Genomic DNA, 19021 nt, shown 5'->3' with positions numbered 1-19021 from the left:
ACAGAAGTGTTCAGTGTCCATCCAGATCAGCTTCCTGAATTATCTCACCGTGTCGCTGCGAGGGTGCTCAGGACAGTAGCGGACAGGAGTGCAGGTTGTGTGTTGCAGACCTCTGTTGTAGCAACCTGACTTGTAGCAACACATGCAGCCATGCTAACTGCAGTCTGATACTGCTTGAATCTGGAGGTGGGAACTACTGTGGGGTTTTCTGCCTTCCCGCCCCCTCTTTTCCCCACCAAATTTTATTTTTTTGTCTTTGGCATCCTTAGATTTTTAGTCTGCTAAATAATCACTTGGGGAAGGAATGCAATGTGAATGCTTTCTTGTTTAAACCAGTACTTGTGTTATTCTTTTTCATATAGGAATACAAACTCCATTATTGAAATGCATTTAAGTTATTACCAAATAATAATTCTGACTTATATTAATTGGAAATTGTCATGATTTGGCAGCTAAGTACTGACTGTCGCAGGTATTTCAGACTTCCGTTTTAAATAAATGCAGTACTGATAGCCAAGGTAGTAATTGAGAAACAGAACAAAACCCAAGTGCTGCTTTTTTCTCCTTGATTTTTTTCTACCTGGTGTTAGCTAGTGTGCATGTTGGTCAGCTCTAGTTACAGACCTGTATGTGCCGTACCTCATGCGTGAGCAGTTCTTGCTGTTCCTGCATTTTATGTGGTAGGAGCTCAAAAAGGAGTGTGAGTTTTCCAGCAAGATTTCCCGCTTCATTAGCTTGAGGAAGCTTTAGAAAATCTTTCTGGGTTTTGTCTAAGAGCACTCTTTGCTTACGTTTACCGTATCTAAGAGGTGGACTAAGGTTTATTTGAACAACTTGTTTCTGTTTGGTGCTGATACAGTTTTCTGTTCTGTGCCATTTTCTATGGGTATTCTTTTCGTACTGATTTCTGAAGCATGTAAAGCTGTAATCCAGGAGTAAATTGTGTGAGAGGTAGGCTGGGGAGAGCTGAACAGCACTGCATGTGCCTCAGTTTTCCTCTCTGCTGGTCCATGCCGTTGGTAGCAGTTAATCGGGGACAGGGATGACCCGGGGACCAGGCAGCACAGGACCTGGTAGGCTCGTGCTGGCATACCCATTCAGCGGTGCCTTGCGGTTGCCACTTTTAACTGACTGGTCCCGGTGGAATGAAGTTGCAGTATATTGGTACCTGCAGAAAGGTCGGAGAGCTGCTGGTGGTGTTCCTGTGGCATGCAATGTCTTGGCTAAAAGCGAAGCTTTCGCCTTTGCACATGCTGCTAGAGAGCAAACTGAGAATTGGATCTGTCCGAAGGGGCACGATGGATCTCCCTGGGATGGGGGTGAATCTGTGCATTCTTCATATTCACACACACTTCTTCATGTTGGATGGCTGGCTACTCTTCTAATGACACTTTAATTCATGTAGCTGATGAAAAGCTTTGGAAACCTGATACTGCCCTAACTACTCTTTTCTCCATCCAGTGTTTCCATAAATCTGGAGCCTGTTTAACTCCAAACTCTTTTGTGGACCAACAAGTCCAGTAGTTCTGTAAAATTTTGGAGTAGGTGGATATTTTTGCATGATATGTATTATGATTTCATATGTTTTGTACTGGGGAAAATGTTTTGTTTTCTTTGAACTGTGGGTTTAAAAATTCGTACTCATTCAGATGTTCAGTCACGGCACATCCTGGTATTTTAGTGTCAAATACTTGGTCTCCCTTCATGAAATCATTAACTGCTCTCTGTGATGGCCACTCTCTCTGCCTTTCCTTTCTTATCTTTTCTGATCATTTTACTCCTGTTTTCCCTTTTTTCCTGCTTCAGTAGCTTCTTCTATTCTCCATTTTTCTGCAGGTTTCCTTCTTTCCCTTTCCCCCATGTAATCAGGTTAATTAGTGCAATAGCTATTTTTGACATATATTGCTATCAGTAAGTGCTAGAGTTAACGCCTGATTCCAGAGAGTAGTATTTGTGTCTCACTACTGGTCTGTTCATTTTGCTTATTTTGAAAGGCACCTGGCAATCTTTATTTAATCTGCATTCAGTATTAATAACTATGGAAACTACGGAGTGGTAATCTTAAAAATAAGCTATTTGTACATAAACGTCTTAACTGCTGGTAAGAAACTGATGTCTTTCTGCAAATATACCTTTTAAACTGGCTGCTCAGGGGAGCAGGTGTGTAACCGTGTATCTGTTGAGTAGCTGAGCTGTCAGGTAGAAGTTGCTATAATGGCAAGGGTGTGAGGAGAAAGGGCTGAATTAAATCCATTTCACAAGTTGAATGAAAAGAAACAGGCACGATTTTTCTGCAAGGTGGCTGTTTTACAGGAGTACCAAGCTGTCAAGCAGTAGATTTTCTTATATATTGCAGGTAGACCTTGACAATTGTTTTTACATCCTGTCATCATTTGTCTATTTTATCTCATCACAAGGATATATTAACAGTGCACTTGATAACCTATGGTTGTAACATTGGAGAAGGCTTTTTCCTTATGAGAAGGAGGTCTGGATTTATGCTGCAAGGGAGATGTTACTTGGAAATGCTGCCTAAACACAATACTAGAGTTGAAAATACGATAATCCTTTTTAAGCTGTTTAAGGTGCTAAGGAAACTTGGGTAATAAATTCTGTCAGTGACATTCTTCACAAGTCCCTGGTGCTTCAGAGAGCTGTGATAGTCTGATAAAGTAGAGCATCTGATTCTTCAACAGAAGAAATTAAAATGACCTGCCTTAATTGATTTTCTATTTATGTACTGCTTTCTGGCTAGGAAGTTTTGCTGTATTCTCTTAAGGGGGTGGCAGGGAAGGAGCGTGAGGATTCACTTCCGTTAATTTTAGTCTTAAAGCTTACGCTGGCAAAGATCTGTTTAGATACGTTTCTAGGGGGTTATTGTTTTTTGCCGGTCTTGCAGAAAGGCTGCTCAATTATGATTTTTTTCCTAGTGATTCTAGTATATTAACAACTCATTCCTTTACTAATCTGTCTTGCTGTAATTCTGGATTGTCATTGAACACAAAGTTTCACTGAGTAAAATTTGATTCTTGTATTGAAATGAGTCTTTAGTACTGGTGTGAGATTTCTTGCTTAACTGCACAGTTATCGAGTATGTTCTGAATGTGTAGCAAGTAGGAAGATAAAGCAGTTTTTCTGCAGATGTATATATTTTGTCAAGACAGGATCTTCTTCACCCATGAATGTGTTAATCTTGTGGTCCTGCTACCTTTTTCTCACTTACCTCTCCCTCTACCTCTTCCAATCTTTTCTGCACAGTTTGCTTACTTCAGACAACGAAAAACAAAAGGTGACATCACGCAGTCGCAGAAAAAGACGTCGAAGAGGAAGGGCTCGTCTGTCCACACGCATGACCTTCCGAAGGAAGAGTATGCATTAGCGGCCCAAGATGTTGGTAAGGGTATAGAGAGTAAGGCTGAAGACACCAACCTACTAGAGACGACAACAGAGACAGAGGTAAATCTTTAGTATTTCTTGTGTTAGTATTTCTTGTGTTTCACTTCACTCCATCTGCAGATAACAAGTGTTCCAGGGTATTGTTTTACTTAATTGGGTGTTAACTCTCTGGCACTGTCAACTAGCTGCCATTGAGAAGTAAGTGAAGTGATGTATTTTCACTTGTAATAATTAACTCTCTTACAAAGTGATGTAAATAACTGAAAAAAACATCTCCATTTTATGGGCTGGACTGGTATTGTCAAGGAGCTGTCTGCTGTTAGCCTCCTAAGTTGAGGTCTTTCACCTTTCACTGTCATGAACTTCTCTTTGGGCAGACTTCTGGTTATGTGGCTGGGACTCCAGGAAATGGCAAATCTAGACTGAGAGGCGTGGTAGATGAGCAAAACTGTCAGCACCTTATAATGCTCAGTATTAGTTTGGTTTTGTATCACTTTGCTAGCTGAAATGTGCTTAATATTTTCTGAAAAAAATATAATTTGTTCCAGCATGCTCTTAGTAGCCATCATAAAGCCAGCATAGATTTTACATTCTCTGACAAATTTGTTTAAAACGTGACTCTGCTTGTGCCTGATGTATTTCAGTGTGTTTGTACTGATGACTCTCTAGAGGTAGCACTGTGGTCGTGTTGAAAAACATAGAAACAGCTTCTGATACAGCTTGAGATTACCAGACATCTGCCAATAGATGTACTGGTCTGCCTGAATTAAGCAGTTGCTTTCTTGCTTGAGCTCACAAGCAAGATTTTTATTTTTGTATCAGCTGTGGATTAGATGATCACGTAACGCTTTGTCTCTCTTTCTGTCTCGTAATAAAAAGAAGCAAAACGTAGTTTTGAACAATTTTGTTTTTGTAGGAATCCAACTTGCTTCTGAACTGGTTGGCTAATGCTTTCCCAAGCCTCAGAAGCTACAAGGCAACTCTGGCTACAACAAAATATATCTATCTCAGGCTGGGAGTTCATTTAGAAAGTAGTTTCCGGGTACTTTTCGGCATCTTATCTATGCAAAGGTTCGTGAGTTTTGGGGAGGCAATGCCTTCTGCATAAAAAGCATCTCGCCAGCTGTTGGTGTGTTTTCACAACATCCAACAATAGCGTCAGACTGGTGTATTTGCAAACCTGCAATAATGGAGGATACTGCTGGCATGTATGATCCCGCTTTCTGTTGTGAGGGCATCCCTAGATCCTGAACCTAACGTTAGCGTTGCAAAGGCTTTGAGGCAGCTACGTGCCAAGCCATCTGCACAGAGAAAAAAATGTACGGTATTTTGTCACTCAACCATAGCAGTGTCCTTATTACGTTCACGTGAACTTAAATTAAAAAACAAACAAAAATCAGTTATTGCTTCTAAACAGCTTTTGTCAAAATAGCTGGTTTGTAAAGCAAATGGAATCGCTTTTAAGGTTACACGGAGAGGGCACCTCTAGAGAGCAATCACTGGGAACTACTCCGTGCAGATTCAAAATGCAGGGAGGGTTATGGGCTGCCTTTTCTAAATAGTGCTGCAGTCATCTTTGTCTTGTTGTGAGCTTAGTCAGAGGTAAATATCTTTAAAATATCAAGCTATATTAAGTATATGCGTCAGAAAATAGTACTGCTTTCGTCATTTTCTGAATGATTTTAGCAAGTTAGTTTGTTAAATAATCTCCTGTCAGATAGTTGACTGATATTTAGTAGTAGACTAAAGAGTGCTCAACTATATTTGCAAGGTGCAAAAGCAGAAAATAAAACATTGAATCTCAATGGTGAGACTTAGCCCTGCATTTCTGAGTAGACATTCATAATAATTTTGGTGGGGTTTTTCTTGTCATTTATTTCATTCATTTGACCATGCATTACCAGCTGAGTTTAACATTCAAGTCAGTCTCTCACTAGTATGTTGTCTCACAGCATGGCCCTCTCTGGCTCATGTGCTCAGGGTGTTTCCAAAACAATTCTGCTTCTCCTTATGTTTCTTTAAAATGGCCATGATTTAGTCTTGGTTTTATTTGTTTACTTACCAGGGGAGCACTGACTTGTCCAACTGGGATGTACTGAGTGACCATGCCCCTGAAGTAAGTGTGAAAGAATGTCTCTTTCGTGAGAGATGGTGATGTATGTGTGAAAGAAGAGGATGGTAATTGGTTACTAAAATGATTAGTTATTGAGCATTGTTATCAAACATCATAAGCGATACGATTTAGCTATTTTACAGCCTAAAATGGGTACTTATCTGTATGTACATGTACTGGCTGCAATATTGGTTGCTAAGAGAATTGGTTTTAGTGAAATCATGGACCTTGTCCAGAGAAATTTGAACAATGTTTTTAATTGAAAAGTAGATTTATTCTTTAATTGTTTTATACATTAAAACAAAAAAAATATTTAAAATAAACCACAAGATACTGTCTCCTCTATGAGAATTGTAACCATATTGGTCCTAAGAAATCACAGGATTGAGTGGAGCAACTTCTTTGTACTTTTTTGTTTATTTGTTTTGCTGTTAAAGGCCATAGAAACTCAGGGTATGTTAAATATTTATTTGCAGTAACTGCTTACACTTGAATTCAATTTTAAGTCAAGAACGTTACATTATTATTTTTCCTATGGATGGACTGTTCTCCAGTCAGCGCATATGGATGTAAAAACTTTGTTTAGTTTTGGTAGTATTCCCCCTCTCCCCCTGCAGCCTGTGAGTTGGAGTGTATTTTAAATCCCAACATGTGTCAAAATGGCACTTTACCAGAATTTGGTGCTCTAGAATCACAGGACTCTTCTCCCTAATTTACTTTTGTGCCTTAAAGTATCATATATTATCTACGAAGTGTTTTTTATTTGAAATTTTTAAGAATTAAGGACTTTATGTATAATGTTTCTATTAAATACAAAGCCTCAATGTTGCATTACTTTTAAGCTAGAATTTGCTCAGAATTTAAGCTTGAAGCTGAACTTATATTCAGAGTAATCGCAAAACAGAAATGGTATATTGTTTTGGTGAGTAAATACACTTTTGTTTCTTTTATGAAGGAAGTTACAATAAATTCTGCTGCAGAATACAGTGAGCTTGATGCTAAGATGTGTCAGGCGAGAATAGCTGAGTTAGAGAACAGACTTTGGGAAAAACAAGAAGCCGTCGAAAGACTCACTGCACAGATGGACGAGCTGCAGGAACAACTTACCCAGCACAGTGACTCAGTGCAACTTCAGGTACGTTTCATAGAATTGGATAATGGGGATAATAGTACTTCATATTAATCCTAAAAACATTTAGGAGGCAAAACTCAAAAGAAGCATTATTTTTACTGAAAGTACTTCACCTTGCTAACATGTGCTGCAAAAAGCAGTACTGAGGTTTTCCAGGACTTCATATTGCTTGAATCGAGTGAGAGTAAAATTAAATTTGAAATGCTTCTATTTTTAGACGGTTTTTATGAAATGCGTAGTTAAATTCTTCTGCTAAGAAATAGTTGGACGCTTGCTACTAGTTTTTATTGATACATTTTCTTAATATATTGAGGAGTGGGCCTTTAGAGAGAGAATCTGCAAGGACCACTGAGGTAAGAATAGTTAATCGCACATAGAGGTAGGGTTCAGTGTAAAAGCATGGGGCTTATAATTGTATAAATACTGACTTTATAGATGTTATATATCAAGGTTATGCTGAAAAATGTTGAAAAAAACCCTCTGAAGCATTGTTCAAACTATTGAAAAGGAAGTACTTATTACAATGTCATTGTTTCTGTGGATATGCCAGCAAACCACTTCATGGATGCAGCTGGGCTCCTTTTCAAATGTTCACATGGGACAGCAGACACCACCACCCCCATGGGTGATTTTTTTGCCCAGAGATCACTCACACTTTTTGAATATTTGTAAATGCTTGTGGTTTTCTGGTTTTGGGGTGTTCTTTGGTGGTGGTTTGGGTTGGGTTTTTTTGTTGTTTGTTTGTTTGTTTTGTATGGACAAATGATTAAGTAGGAGAAGTTAAACTTTATTAAACTAACGTGTACCTTCCCCTCTCCTAAAATATTAAAAAAAGATATTTTGAATTCCCTTTCTCTAGCGTTTTTATGTAAAGGGAAATTATCAGGTGCTACTGAAGAATAGTTACTTCCCCTTTTACATGTTGTTTTTCTCCTTTTAGGACTGGGAAACAAAGACATTTCCTGTTGGTGAGAAGTACATTGAAAAGGTTAATGTGATTAACATAGAATAGGATTAATGTATCCCATCTCATTAGCTTTCTCTCACATGACTGAAAAGGAGAGCTGGCAGATAGGAAACAATTTAGGGGGTACTAAATATTCGTTATATCCTGTAGAAAACTTGGTTGTTTTTACATCAATGAGAGCTAGAAAATTTTTAACTAAAAATATTTATTTCATTACTGGTATCCTATCATTTGTTTAAAAAGTCACTTTTGATTAGCTTTGTCATCTCTGAGATCAGTATAAGATTATTCTTTCCTCACCCCTGCTGTCTTTCTTGAACAGAAATATTTATGGTCCTTTGGCGCAAGTTTGTTAAAACTTAAGTGTAACTATAGACTCATAACAGCTTTGCTTTGAGAAAACTTACTGGATTCCTAGTGTGCTAAAACTGTTTTAATTTTATAACTGCACTTCTCGTGGTCCATGTAGGAAACTACCGTTCAAGAGCAGAACGAAGTCATCAGGAAACTAACAACCTGCCTTCAACAGGCGAAGAAGGATCGGGATGACCTACAGGAAGAGGCTTCACATGTAGCTGGTCAGATCCATGATTTACAACTTCAGTTACATCAGGTGTGCCTCTCCTCCGATTTTTGTTTCCTTACAAAGAGAATAAGAGCAAGTTTGGAATATGAACATGAAAACATATTGAGCTTATCACATAGCTCTTTAGTTCAATTTGCGATGCAGCAGTGAAGATGATTTCAGGGTGAGGCAGAGTTTTCCCCAGCTGCTAGGGAGAAGTCCCGGAAATATCCTTATACTTTCCACTTGCTTGTGTAATGTTTGGGAAGTCATTACACTTCTTTGCCCATCAATTTAGCCCTTGTTAGGGAATCTTCCCCAATATTGTTGTGGTTTGGGATCACTGTAGTGGTATGGGCTTACGTGCGATTAGTTTTCCTTGCCTTTGCCAAAGAAAGCTCCGAGTGTGTGCATGGGCAACTGTAACAGCTCAGCTGTTCCACAGAAACTTGCTGTCTTGAGGTAACGTGACTTGGCTCAAAGATGGAGATTTAAAATAACCTGAAGACAGTTGATGCAGCAGCCCCTGTGACACATTGGAACTGCTTCAGTGCAACAAGTTGATTGTGGATCTAATCCTGGGATAATGAGAGATCCTACAGCCTTTCATCTACTTTACGTATTTTTTTCCTTAAAATACTTTATTCTTTTTCAGTGATCCTCGATGTTCTAGTGGCTAGTCTCTCTAAACACCCCTTTATTTGTTGTCTCAGGAGCCTTGTAGTATATGCCAGAGAGTTATATTTATGTTTACTTACCATTTCAGGTTTGCAAGATAAGAATTGTGCTAGGAGGGATTATGTGTCTTAAATTTCTAGATAGGAAGGGGGTTTGAAAAAAAAAAAATAATGGTACTTACTGAAGTCTAGGGATTATCTTGAAGGAGTTGCTCATGCCCTGGAAAATAAATCTTCTGCTAAATGAAATTCTAAGTTTGGAAAAGAAAAAAAAATACTGCTTTCTATCTACAATTCTGACTGCTGTTGGCAAAATATGGGGTAATAGTGAAAATTACTCTAAAGATGATGTTGGGATTTGCTCCATAAGCCATCAAAAGACAATGATAAAGCCCCTAAATAGCACTTCAGGCGTATTCTGAGTAAGGCTAGTAATATGATACAAGTTGTTTGTGGAAGCACATCAACGTTAATAACAGATGAAAGTACTAATACTATCTTAATCTTCTTGGTTTTAGCCAAGTCTTTAGAAAAAGGTTTTAAAAATGGGGGTAAAATAAAATATGTTTTATTCATGGGGGTAAATGTTTTCATTTGGAGGGAGATGGAGAGAAAAAAACACCCTTTAGTACGGAGCTGTAAATCCTTTGCAGAGAAGACTGGTTTTGTTCATTGTACTCTTACCAATACATCCAGTCCATTGGAAGTCCTGCTTTGTTTTGGGGGCTTCATAGAGATGAATTATCTAACATTTATATCTTTACAGTAAGTAATAGTATCTAAAACATGACAAGTTTTGTCTGACCTCTTAGGGAGATTCTTATTCACTGAGAATGAAAGACATAGGGTAAACCTGTGGTAAATGAATACAGTATATTTTATGCATACATTGAGACTTGTGTATGAGTTACTGTGATATAAACTTTCTTCTGACTGTGAGTACATTTATGTGTTCAGGTTAATGAGATGCTGAGGAGTAAAACCCCTGGGAAAACCAAAATATTAGAAGCCCAGCAGCAGATGTCCTTGTTTCAGAACCATCTCAGAGAGCAAAATGCACATTTGGAGATGCTGCGTCAGAAAGCACGTGACCTGGAAGTACAGCTGGAGTCTTCTCAAAAGGTAAAAACTGTTTCAAGTGCCTTTAGAATTAGGAGTTCTAGGTAGTTAGGTTTTTGTTGCGATCATGCAAGCCAAGGTGGTACTTTTCATAGGATCATGGAATGGTTTGGGTTGGAAGGGACCTCAAAGCCCATCCAGACTCAGTCCCCTGCCATGGGCAGGGACACCCTCCACTAGCCCAGGTTGCCCAAAGCCCCATCCAACCTGGCCTTCAACACTGCCAGGGAGCCAGGGGCAGCCACAGCCTCTCTGGGCAACCTGTGCCAGGGTCTCACCACCCTCACAGGGAAGAATTTCTGCCTCAGATCTCATCTCCATCTCCATCTCCCCTCCTTCAGCTTCAGGCCATTCCCCCTTGTCCTATCACTACACTCCCTGATAAACAGTCCCTCCTTTTTGGAGGAAGAACCTGCAATGAACATTTAATTTGTGCATGAGGTAACATTGATGCCTCAGAACTGAAACTACACTTTAATATGGAATTAAAAATCTATTCTTCTGAAGGTAATGTTCAGCTAAGCCAAAATCGCTGCTTGCAATTTAAGTTTTGGGTTGGTTTTCTTTTTTATGGAATAAAGATTCAGTTCTGGCTCTTTAAAATTTGTTTATTTATTGAAATTACTGCATCGGTTTCTGTTGCAGTAGGGTTGGTCTTTAACTCTGTTACTGAATTGTTGTATAAGAGGTCTGCAGCAGAAACAGGTCCATCTGGTGTTTGTTGAACTGAGGCATGTGGGAACATAACTGACAGAGGCTTGCGGTGGGGTGATGGGTGCTAAATATGCTGTGTAAGCATGTAACAACACAGTTGTGTGTGAACTTGAAACACCTAGATGAGAGTAAGTTAACTGTATCTGTAATCATGTTAGCTTCAGATACAAAACAAAGTAAAAAGCTTGTGTGGGAATATTTTGATGTACTTATTTCAGAAACAAGCGCTATGAGTAAAGAAACTCAGCTAAAGTTAAAAACACATAAGAGATATTTATTTTTTTATAGTATGTATTTCACATTTGGTGATAACTCTGACCTGCTGTAGTGGCATGGTCATGAAAAAAGTCCTTTTCTTTAGAAACAAATTTACAGGGATTGTGATTACTGACGTATATTAAAGGAGCAGCTTAAAAGGTCTGATTTCCTTTAAGCACACAACCAGCAATGCCATAGAAGCCTTAAACTTTTGAGTCAGATGCGTCAAAATTTGACATGGCTGCTCTGTTGGCCTATTCCTGCCTGCGGGAGGTGTTTTCTCTGGATGTGAGATGGAGACGTGTCAGTAGCTCTGTTTTTTATTTATTTATTTATTTATTTATTTTTAATTAAAATACCCAAAGTTTGAGATATGCCACTGGCTAGAGACAAAGAAAATAGTGGCTGCCACTTGTAATTGCTTGGACAGTTTGATATTTGTTACCACATTTGAAGAGTCTTTCAATAGTACTTTCCACTCTCAAGGATGTGCTTGAAAATCCTGTTGCCTAGGCCAATGATACACCCTGCACTTAACAGTAAATATTAATGTGTGAAGATACATTAAAGACATGAGTCTTAAGGAAATTAAAACATGGCATATTTCATATGTAATATTTTATTTTTAAGAATACCAAAGATAAAGAAAATCTTCTCTCCCAAATGGAAGAGGATATGAAAGATACAATGCAACATCTATACAAAAGCATAGGAGAAAAAGACCAACATATTAAAAGTCTTCAAGATCTACTGACATCGGAAAGATATAGCTTATCTATACTACAACATACCCTTTCTCTCCGGGACTCAGAAATAACAGAATTAAAAAATGAAATAGCTTTATCCAAAATGAAAGAACAGCAGTGTATTGAAGAACTGAAAATCAGTCATGAAAAGGATATTTGCAGACAATTGGAGAACTTGAGGGCTGAGCTGGAGAAGTGCCACAGAAGAGAGATTGCAGAAGCCAAGCAGGTATATGAAGAAGAAATTATTTTAAAATATAAGAATGAACTTGAACAGTTAAAAAAAGAGCTCTGTGCTCTGAATTCTGAAGAACACATTCAGAATTTGAATGGCATAATAATTGACTTAAATAATAGTCTTCATGAGTCTGAAATTAATAAAGAAAATTTGAGAAGGAAACTTGAAAACCAACAGGAAGAGTTCCAGAGAGAAAAATCTGAAATTGAGACTAAATACAAGGATTTAATTGATGGCCTTAAGTCTCAACTTTCTGATGCAGAAGAGCAGGTCAAGGAAGCCCAGCGATACAAACAAGAAAAACAGTCCTTGAATGAAGAGATTCAGAGACTGAATTCTTTCATCCAGCAATTAAATGAAAAGCAACTTTATGAGGCAGAAAAAAGTATGGATGTAAGGCAAAAGCATGATGAAGAGATTGTCTCCGATAAAAACCTAATGAAACGGAAGGAAAACCACATTTTACCAGAGGTGTCGCTGAGAGCAGAGATGTGGAATAAACCACGTGAGTTGAAAGGTGAAGATGAGCTAGTTCATGAAGAACTAGAGTTCCAGCGTAACTTGAGAGCAGAGTCCTCAAGTGATCAACTAGAAGAAATTAAGAATTCAAAGATCACAGAGAATAATGAAAGTAGTGAAGGAGATAACCTGCCTGAAGAACACGTGCCAGAACTAGGGTTCTTCAATGGTGATGAAGGCATATTGGCTAAGTATCTCATATCCACAGAGAGACCAGAAGAGTCGTATGCGTCCAGCTCTTCTGAAGGTTATGCCATTGAAGAAGGTAGATGCAGTAGGTATGAGTTAGACAGTAGTGTACTTCTAGAACCCAGCAGAAGTTTGGCTCAAGGGACTTTTGAAGAGACTGAGGTGGGAGCAGAGACCTTTGTTTCATTTTTGTCAGAGAGCTCCCTGCAGCAAAACAAAATAAATGACCATGGTGACTTAAAGGATAATGAGACAGCCAATTTAGTAGAGAGATGTGTGAAGCTAACTGAGCAGCTTCATGAGAAGGAGTCAGCCTTGAAGAAATCTTATCAGGAGACCCAAGAAGCTATTGGAAAATGTGTGGAGCTGGATGCAGAACGTGAAGCACGGATCCATTGTGAAAAAGAACTTCTTCAAAAAACAGAGAAGGAGAAAGAACTTGAAAACAAAATAATGTTTCTAGTAAAGCAGCAGGATGAGGATGGAGGCCAGCCTTCCTGCGCTGTAGAGTCTTTAACACAAGCATCAAAATCCTCGACCTGGCAAGAAATGGTAAAAGACCTCCAGGAGGAAAGAGAAATGTTGATGGTGCAGCTGCGAACTCAGGAGCAATTGGTGAAAGACGTTCAAGAGCAGAAAACAGCTTCTGATTCTGTAACAAGTGAAGTACAGTCCCTTTTTGGGCGTCAGTTAGCTGCCTTGCAAAGTCAAAGGGATCAAATGCAAAGTCAGCTTGATGCTCAGAAGGCTAAAAACCAGACAATAGCAGAGCTGCTTGGTCAGAAAACTGTATCTGAAGAGACATTGCTAAAAGAACAGGAGTTGCTCAAAGCTGAAATCAATAATAAAGAACAAAATTTAGCACTCTTACAGAAGGAAAAAACAGCCTTAGGAGAAAGATTGTCTGACGTGGAGAAGGATCTCATAAAAGCAGAAAAAGCACTCGCAGAGAATGCTAGCATCATTGAGGATCTTGAGAAAAACATACATGAACTTAATTCTGAAGTGAAAAACCTCAAAGAAATACAGGAGTGTGAAAGACTGGGATATGAGGACAGATTAAACTTCAGCACCCTAGAAATTCATAAACTTAATGCTGAAATAAAGGCAAAAAATACTGAATACAATGAGAAAAAAAGCCAGCTGACCGAAGAAATTGCCCATTTGAAGACGGTTCATTTGGAGCTTGAGACTCGCTTGCAGGAGTCCTTTCAGTCTGCACAAGCTGCGCAGGAGGCGCAATCCCAGATGGTGAAACATTACGAAGAGGAAATTGATAAAATGGAGACTCGACGCCTTGCCGAATTGACTAAAGTGAGTTTGACACACAAGAAAGAGGTAGGAAACCCCGATAAGGGCAGGAGTCTTGGGATTTCAGAATGCTCAAGGAAGTCATTGCACATGTTTGTATGCCTGTTTTCAGATAGAAGAATTAAATGCTGAAATAAAAGATCAAGTGGAAAAACAGCAGAAGTTGGAAGAAGAAAGAAAGGAACAGATTGCTTTAATAAAAAAGGTAAATGCTGTCATTGGGTTTATTTCAGAAAAATCTTGTGGTGTTTGTCATTTAAGTAGTACAAAAGTTTTAGAGATGAAAAAAATTGGTTTTTTCCCTTGTGTCTTTGATTTGGGGTCAGGAGGAGGGGAGAATTCTGGCTCAATAATTTATTGGGGGGCTAACTAACTGTATTTTGAAGAAAGCTCTTTATCTGAGTATTCTCTGCAGGTACATGAACGGGAGCATGATCGTGAAATCTCTGAACTGATTACTAAACACGAAGAGGAAATGGAGACGCTCCGTGCTGAACTAAATAAAGAGCAGCAGCACCTGTTGGACGAACTTCGGCAGCAAATGACAGCCACGCACAAAGCAGAGATTGAGCAAGCTCAACTCCAATCACAGGTAAAATACAGAAATGCAGTAATTACTGCTGTAGTGGTTACCTGGCTCTTGCAGAGAGAAGGCTCCTTGATTTTTGTGCATACTGTGTGTGCTGCAATTGGAGAATTAGGAGGGTTCCCTTGGTGGGCGGCAGGAGAGATTTTCTGCAGGAGCTTTCCAGGATCCTCACTGCAATTATATTTTAACATTACTTCTGAAGAAAACTGGATACTTAAATTGATGTGTTTAAAAAAAACCCATGAAACTTTGTCATTTTTAATGTCTTTAACAAGTAAATTTATAAAAAATACTTTATAAAAGTCCCACTTTTTAATTATCCCACTAATGTGATTAGGAATGTTCTCGTGCTAAACTGAAGTATGTAAACCTGACTTTTTCCTCTAAATATTTACTGGGTTTTGAACATTTCCACTAAATGCAAAGTGGAAATAGAAAGAATATGTCTATTGTCAGGTCAAATTACAAGATGTTTGTGTACTGTTTAGTTTATGTAAGAATTGAAAAGTTTAATTGGTCTATTTCAGCTACCATTTCTAACTGTTGGATAGTCCTCAATTTTTTTAATGAGGCATGGTCAATTTTATTTCTGCTTTTCCACTACCACTTCAGAATTTTGCTTTTTAACAAATGATAACCAATAGCAAATATGAGGAATTTTTTTTTAATAGACAGTGAAAGGTCGGGATGAGCTTGTGTTCTGGTCTGATGACACTGTGAGGAAGTGGACAGATACAAGGTATTTGGTAGGTGATGAAATTAAGAGGCAGGTAAGGAAAAACCTTTTACCTCACACTGAAAACATTATGCAAACCTCACGGTAACAAAGATCAGCTTATTTTCAGGGTTCTGTCCCTGCTGTGAAGAAACACTCTCCAAGTCCAGAAAACTTAGATGTGTTTAACAGTTGAAAGCAATTGAAACTGGTCATGGAAAAAGTGAATGCGTTTCATTAGAGGGGAGGGAAAAACACTTTTTCTTCTCCATTACAGACACTGCACAGCCTTGAATTGGAAGCTTTACGCCTAAGCTTGAATAATATGCACACCTCTCAGCTTGAGCTTACTCAGTCAAACTTGACAAAAGAAAAGGAAACGGCCCTTGTGGAACTACGGGAGATGCTCAATGATAAGCGTGCTCAGGAGGTAGCAATTCTGCAAAGCCGCCATCAGATGGAGTGGGAGAAGAATAAACAACAGTGTCTGAAGGAAAAAGAAGACCTTGAGTTAAAGTATCAGCAAGAACTAGGTATTAAAATTTGGGAATAATGGACCAGAAATTGAAACCCTATTGGTATTTTTCTTTCTCCACAGGTTCCTGAAGTCTTGGTGTAGAGCTGACCTTTTGAGTGACGACTGGTGTTGGCTGCAATAGGGACGGCACCTAGACTGGCATGTGCAAAAGTGCATGTTGTATATGCGAAAATGAAGATGTCCAGACCTAAGTTTAGTTTTTCTTCAACTGTATGGGTGTTTTGCTGCCACTTCTGTAACATAGCACTGTACTGACCAAGTTGCTTTCAGGAAGCATTAGACAGAGCTCTCGTGAAGAATTTAATTGGCACAAAGAATAGAGCTCTTACCCCTTATGTTTCTTAAGGGCTTTTATTGCCCTAAGTCAGCACTGACTACTGTTGTGTTTCTGACAAGATATGGAAATGCTTCCTGGCTTGTCCTCTCTGGTTTATAAAGGAGTGGGAAGGGAACTGAAAGGCTCAGTGAGAACCTGCAGCTGGGTGTCCTTTGAGATACGTTTGATGTAAGATTGTATTTTCACAGCAGCAAGATGAAAGGTGCGCTTGATAGTACTGAAGGCCTGCTGATGGTGCTTTTAGCATTGTTTGGGATATTTGCCTCTTCCCAGTTCAGGAGACCGTTTCTGACCTGTATGGCAGAGCTCGAGGAATTTCTGGAGAAAAGTGAGGCCAGCAGTAACTCACTGAAGAAGTTTAGGAACCATTCCTTTAGTTGTCTTTCCCTCAGAGGAAGAGAATCTTTCAGGGTTGTGTCTTTTTGACTGAGAGCAGGAAACCAGATTTGGGAGCAGGAGGAGGTCTGGATGCAGTTCTTAAGATGAATGCTGTTCACGTGTGTTTTGGCAATGTAACGATGAATGTAACCACTTGTGAGTGCTTGAACATAGGGGCTCAGAAGGAGAATCTGGAATCAGATGATGCAGGAGACTTGGTGGGAGTTGTGGATGCTGTTACTTGGGGGGGGGCTAGAGGAAAGACATTTCAGGGAGGTGATGATTGGGCATGAACCAACTTACTTGAGTGCTGGGACACTGCCTTGTAACTCTAGATGACATTTCTTCCTCTGCTGGACTGTTAGGTGGGTACCTGGCACCATCTTGGTCTCCGAGTTCTCATTTGCCACTGAAAGAATTGAAATAAGGTGGTAGGCTAAGGCAACGGTACTTTGAAGCTGTAAGGAGGGGACTGATAGGCCTTTACAGGGTTCTTGCAGATCAAGAAAGGTGCTGAACAAGAAGTTGGAATGAATTGGGGAAGGAAGAAGCCGTTGGTGTCAGTGAGCAGATAACGGCATCTGTCTTCCAGTCTCTTTCCTAGGCATTTTTAGAAGACATTGGAAGAGAGTTTCCTACTCACTGCTGCTGCCAGCTGCTCTTTTGCTGTGTCTCTGGAGATAGAGATCATTCAAACACTTAATAGTGACGTGCAGTGAAATGCTAGCATCTAAAATGAAATTGATAGGCATTTGCATTTATATCTTTAGGAATAAAGGTGTGGCGTTCTTTGTGATTTTTGTGGTTTTGTTTGGGGTTTTTTTAGTATCATGCTCTCTGTAGATTTAAGCAGACTTTCTGTTGCTAATTAAGCTGAGCCTAACCTTCAGGGTTGTCTTTGCCGTTGTAACTGCTAGATGCTTATTTTCTAAAATGAAAGTGAATTACTGGGATGTAGCATGACAGCAGATTTGGGTAGAACCCGGTACCTCACACTGCTGCATGCAATTAAAGCTCTGAGTTTGATACCGAAAATGGTAATCTCATCCATATTTCTACTTCTCATTTAATCGTAACATTTTGTGTAAATTTATTAATAAGTAGTATTTTGTTTCACAGTTGATCAAAGAAAGAAAATAGAATTGGAAATGGAAGAGACACATATCCAGGCATTAGAGGTACAAATTCTGTTCTTCATACAAGAAAAAGTAAAACGCCTTTCAGTAAAATAGAGCTGATAGAAGTCCTGTGTCTACTACGCATTTATTGTAGAGACAAATAAATGGAAGAGGAAAGAAAAAAAAAAGGTACTAATTTACTAAATGTGTTTGCTTTAATAATGCATGTCTTGCTTTCTTAGACTTTCAAAAGAGACTGGGAATTGGAGTCTGAGATGCGTTTAAAAAGCACACGTGAAGAGCTGTCTGAAAAATATCAGACTGAAATGGTGGAACTGCAGAAAACTCTGGAAATGGAATTAGAAAAAGTCAAAGCAGAGCTGGGACTTCTTTCTCTTGAAAACGAACAGTCTAAAAGTAAGTGCCATGGTCTGGAAGCAGTTGTCCTTATTGAACAATCAAAAAGCTAACTAAGTGTTTTTAGAACCTGCATAAAAAGAAAATAGAAGATATATCCCATGTACTCCTAAAAGTTGGGTTGATGGCATGAGACTGTCTAGAAAACAAGATGTAAATGAAAAACTGTTTAAAGCCTAGTTAGCTGTGTTGTGTTTTGACTTCCACAGAATATAAAATGGACTATTTTTACCTTCAGGTGTATTAAAGGGAGGTGCTATTTTACTTCCAGCTGAAAACCAGCTGTGGCAGTTACTGAATTAATCAAAATTCTGATTAATACCAATAGAAGCTTCCTCTAACAAACAAATCGGATTTGGACTGTGAATAGTTAAAGTGTAATAGAACAGCAGCATTTTCAAATACTGTCCTGGAAGTGATGTTTTTGAGGCTACTGTAATTGGAGTTTTCATTAACTTGAAAAATGAAATCTGGATGAGCACCTAGCCGGGTACATCTGTTTATATCTTTTGCTGAGGTGCTGATAGGAGGAAGGATTATGAAAAGTTTGTGTAGGTAGTTTGCATCTCTGTCGAGATAGTGGTTGACCAGCACAATAGCGTCAGATTTGCTGTCAGTAATGGTATGAAAAGGATCCACGAGATGTGGTGAGCCATGAAGTGAAGAGTTGGGTTGCGTAGCCTCTGAGGTGCTGTGCACGAGAGACATGGGAAATAATCCTCTCTCCAAATAGATAGAAATGCAGTCTTAAGGGTACTGGATGATGCTGGTTGGCAGGCAGTAGGACCAGGTTTAAGAAGTGAAGAGTAGCTTCAGCCAAGGGCTGGATGCTTTCACAGTGTTTGGCTCGCATTTGGCTGCTGCGAGGATGTGTTTGTAGCAATGGCTTGTTCTTCCCAGCCTGCACTGACTTCACTAGGTTTCTCTGAACCTGTATCATTAAAGTCTGTTCCGTGAGGGTAATGTACATCTCTTGCAGCTCACT

General features: G+C 39.1%; 1 protein-coding gene across 13 annotated transcripts in view; it reads left to right on the top strand.

The window, feature by feature from the left end:
• PCNT (pericentrin) overlaps positions 1–19021 on the top strand; it is a 100859-nt gene that overhangs the window by 3752 nt on the left and 78086 nt on the right. For 7 of the 13 annotated variants that reach the window (XM_075755812.1, XM_075755809.1, XM_075755808.1 and 4 more), the window contains exons 2-13: positions 3259–3456; positions 5462–5512; positions 6465–6644; positions 7582–7629; positions 8078–8221; positions 9808–9972; positions 11572–13971; positions 14057–14149; positions 14360–14536; positions 15526–15781; positions 17621–17679; positions 17862–18036. In XM_075755812.1, the coding sequence (XP_075611927.1) occupies positions 3259–3456; positions 5462–5512; positions 6465–6644; positions 7582–7629; positions 8078–8221; positions 9808–9972; positions 11572–13971; positions 14057–14149; positions 14360–14536; positions 15526–15781; positions 17621–17679; positions 17862–18036 (3946 nt within the window). The remainder of the gene's footprint in view (positions 1–3258; positions 3457–5461; positions 5513–6464; positions 6645–7581; positions 7630–8077; positions 8222–9807; positions 9973–11571; positions 13972–14056; positions 14150–14359; positions 14537–15525; positions 15782–17620; positions 17680–17861; positions 18037–19021) is intronic. The other 6 variants (XM_075755818.1, XM_075755817.1, XM_075755816.1 and 3 more) reach the window with 3 other exon arrangements.

The sequence above is a fragment of the Balearica regulorum genome, chromosome 6, assembly GCF_011004875.1.
Source record: "Balearica regulorum gibbericeps isolate bBalReg1 chromosome 6, bBalReg1.pri, whole genome shotgun sequence".
NCBI classification, from domain to species: Eukaryota; Metazoa; Chordata; class Aves; order Gruiformes; family Gruidae; genus Balearica; species Balearica regulorum.
Note: the sequence above shows the minus strand (reverse complement) of the source record. Positions and strands in the feature narration are given on the sequence as shown.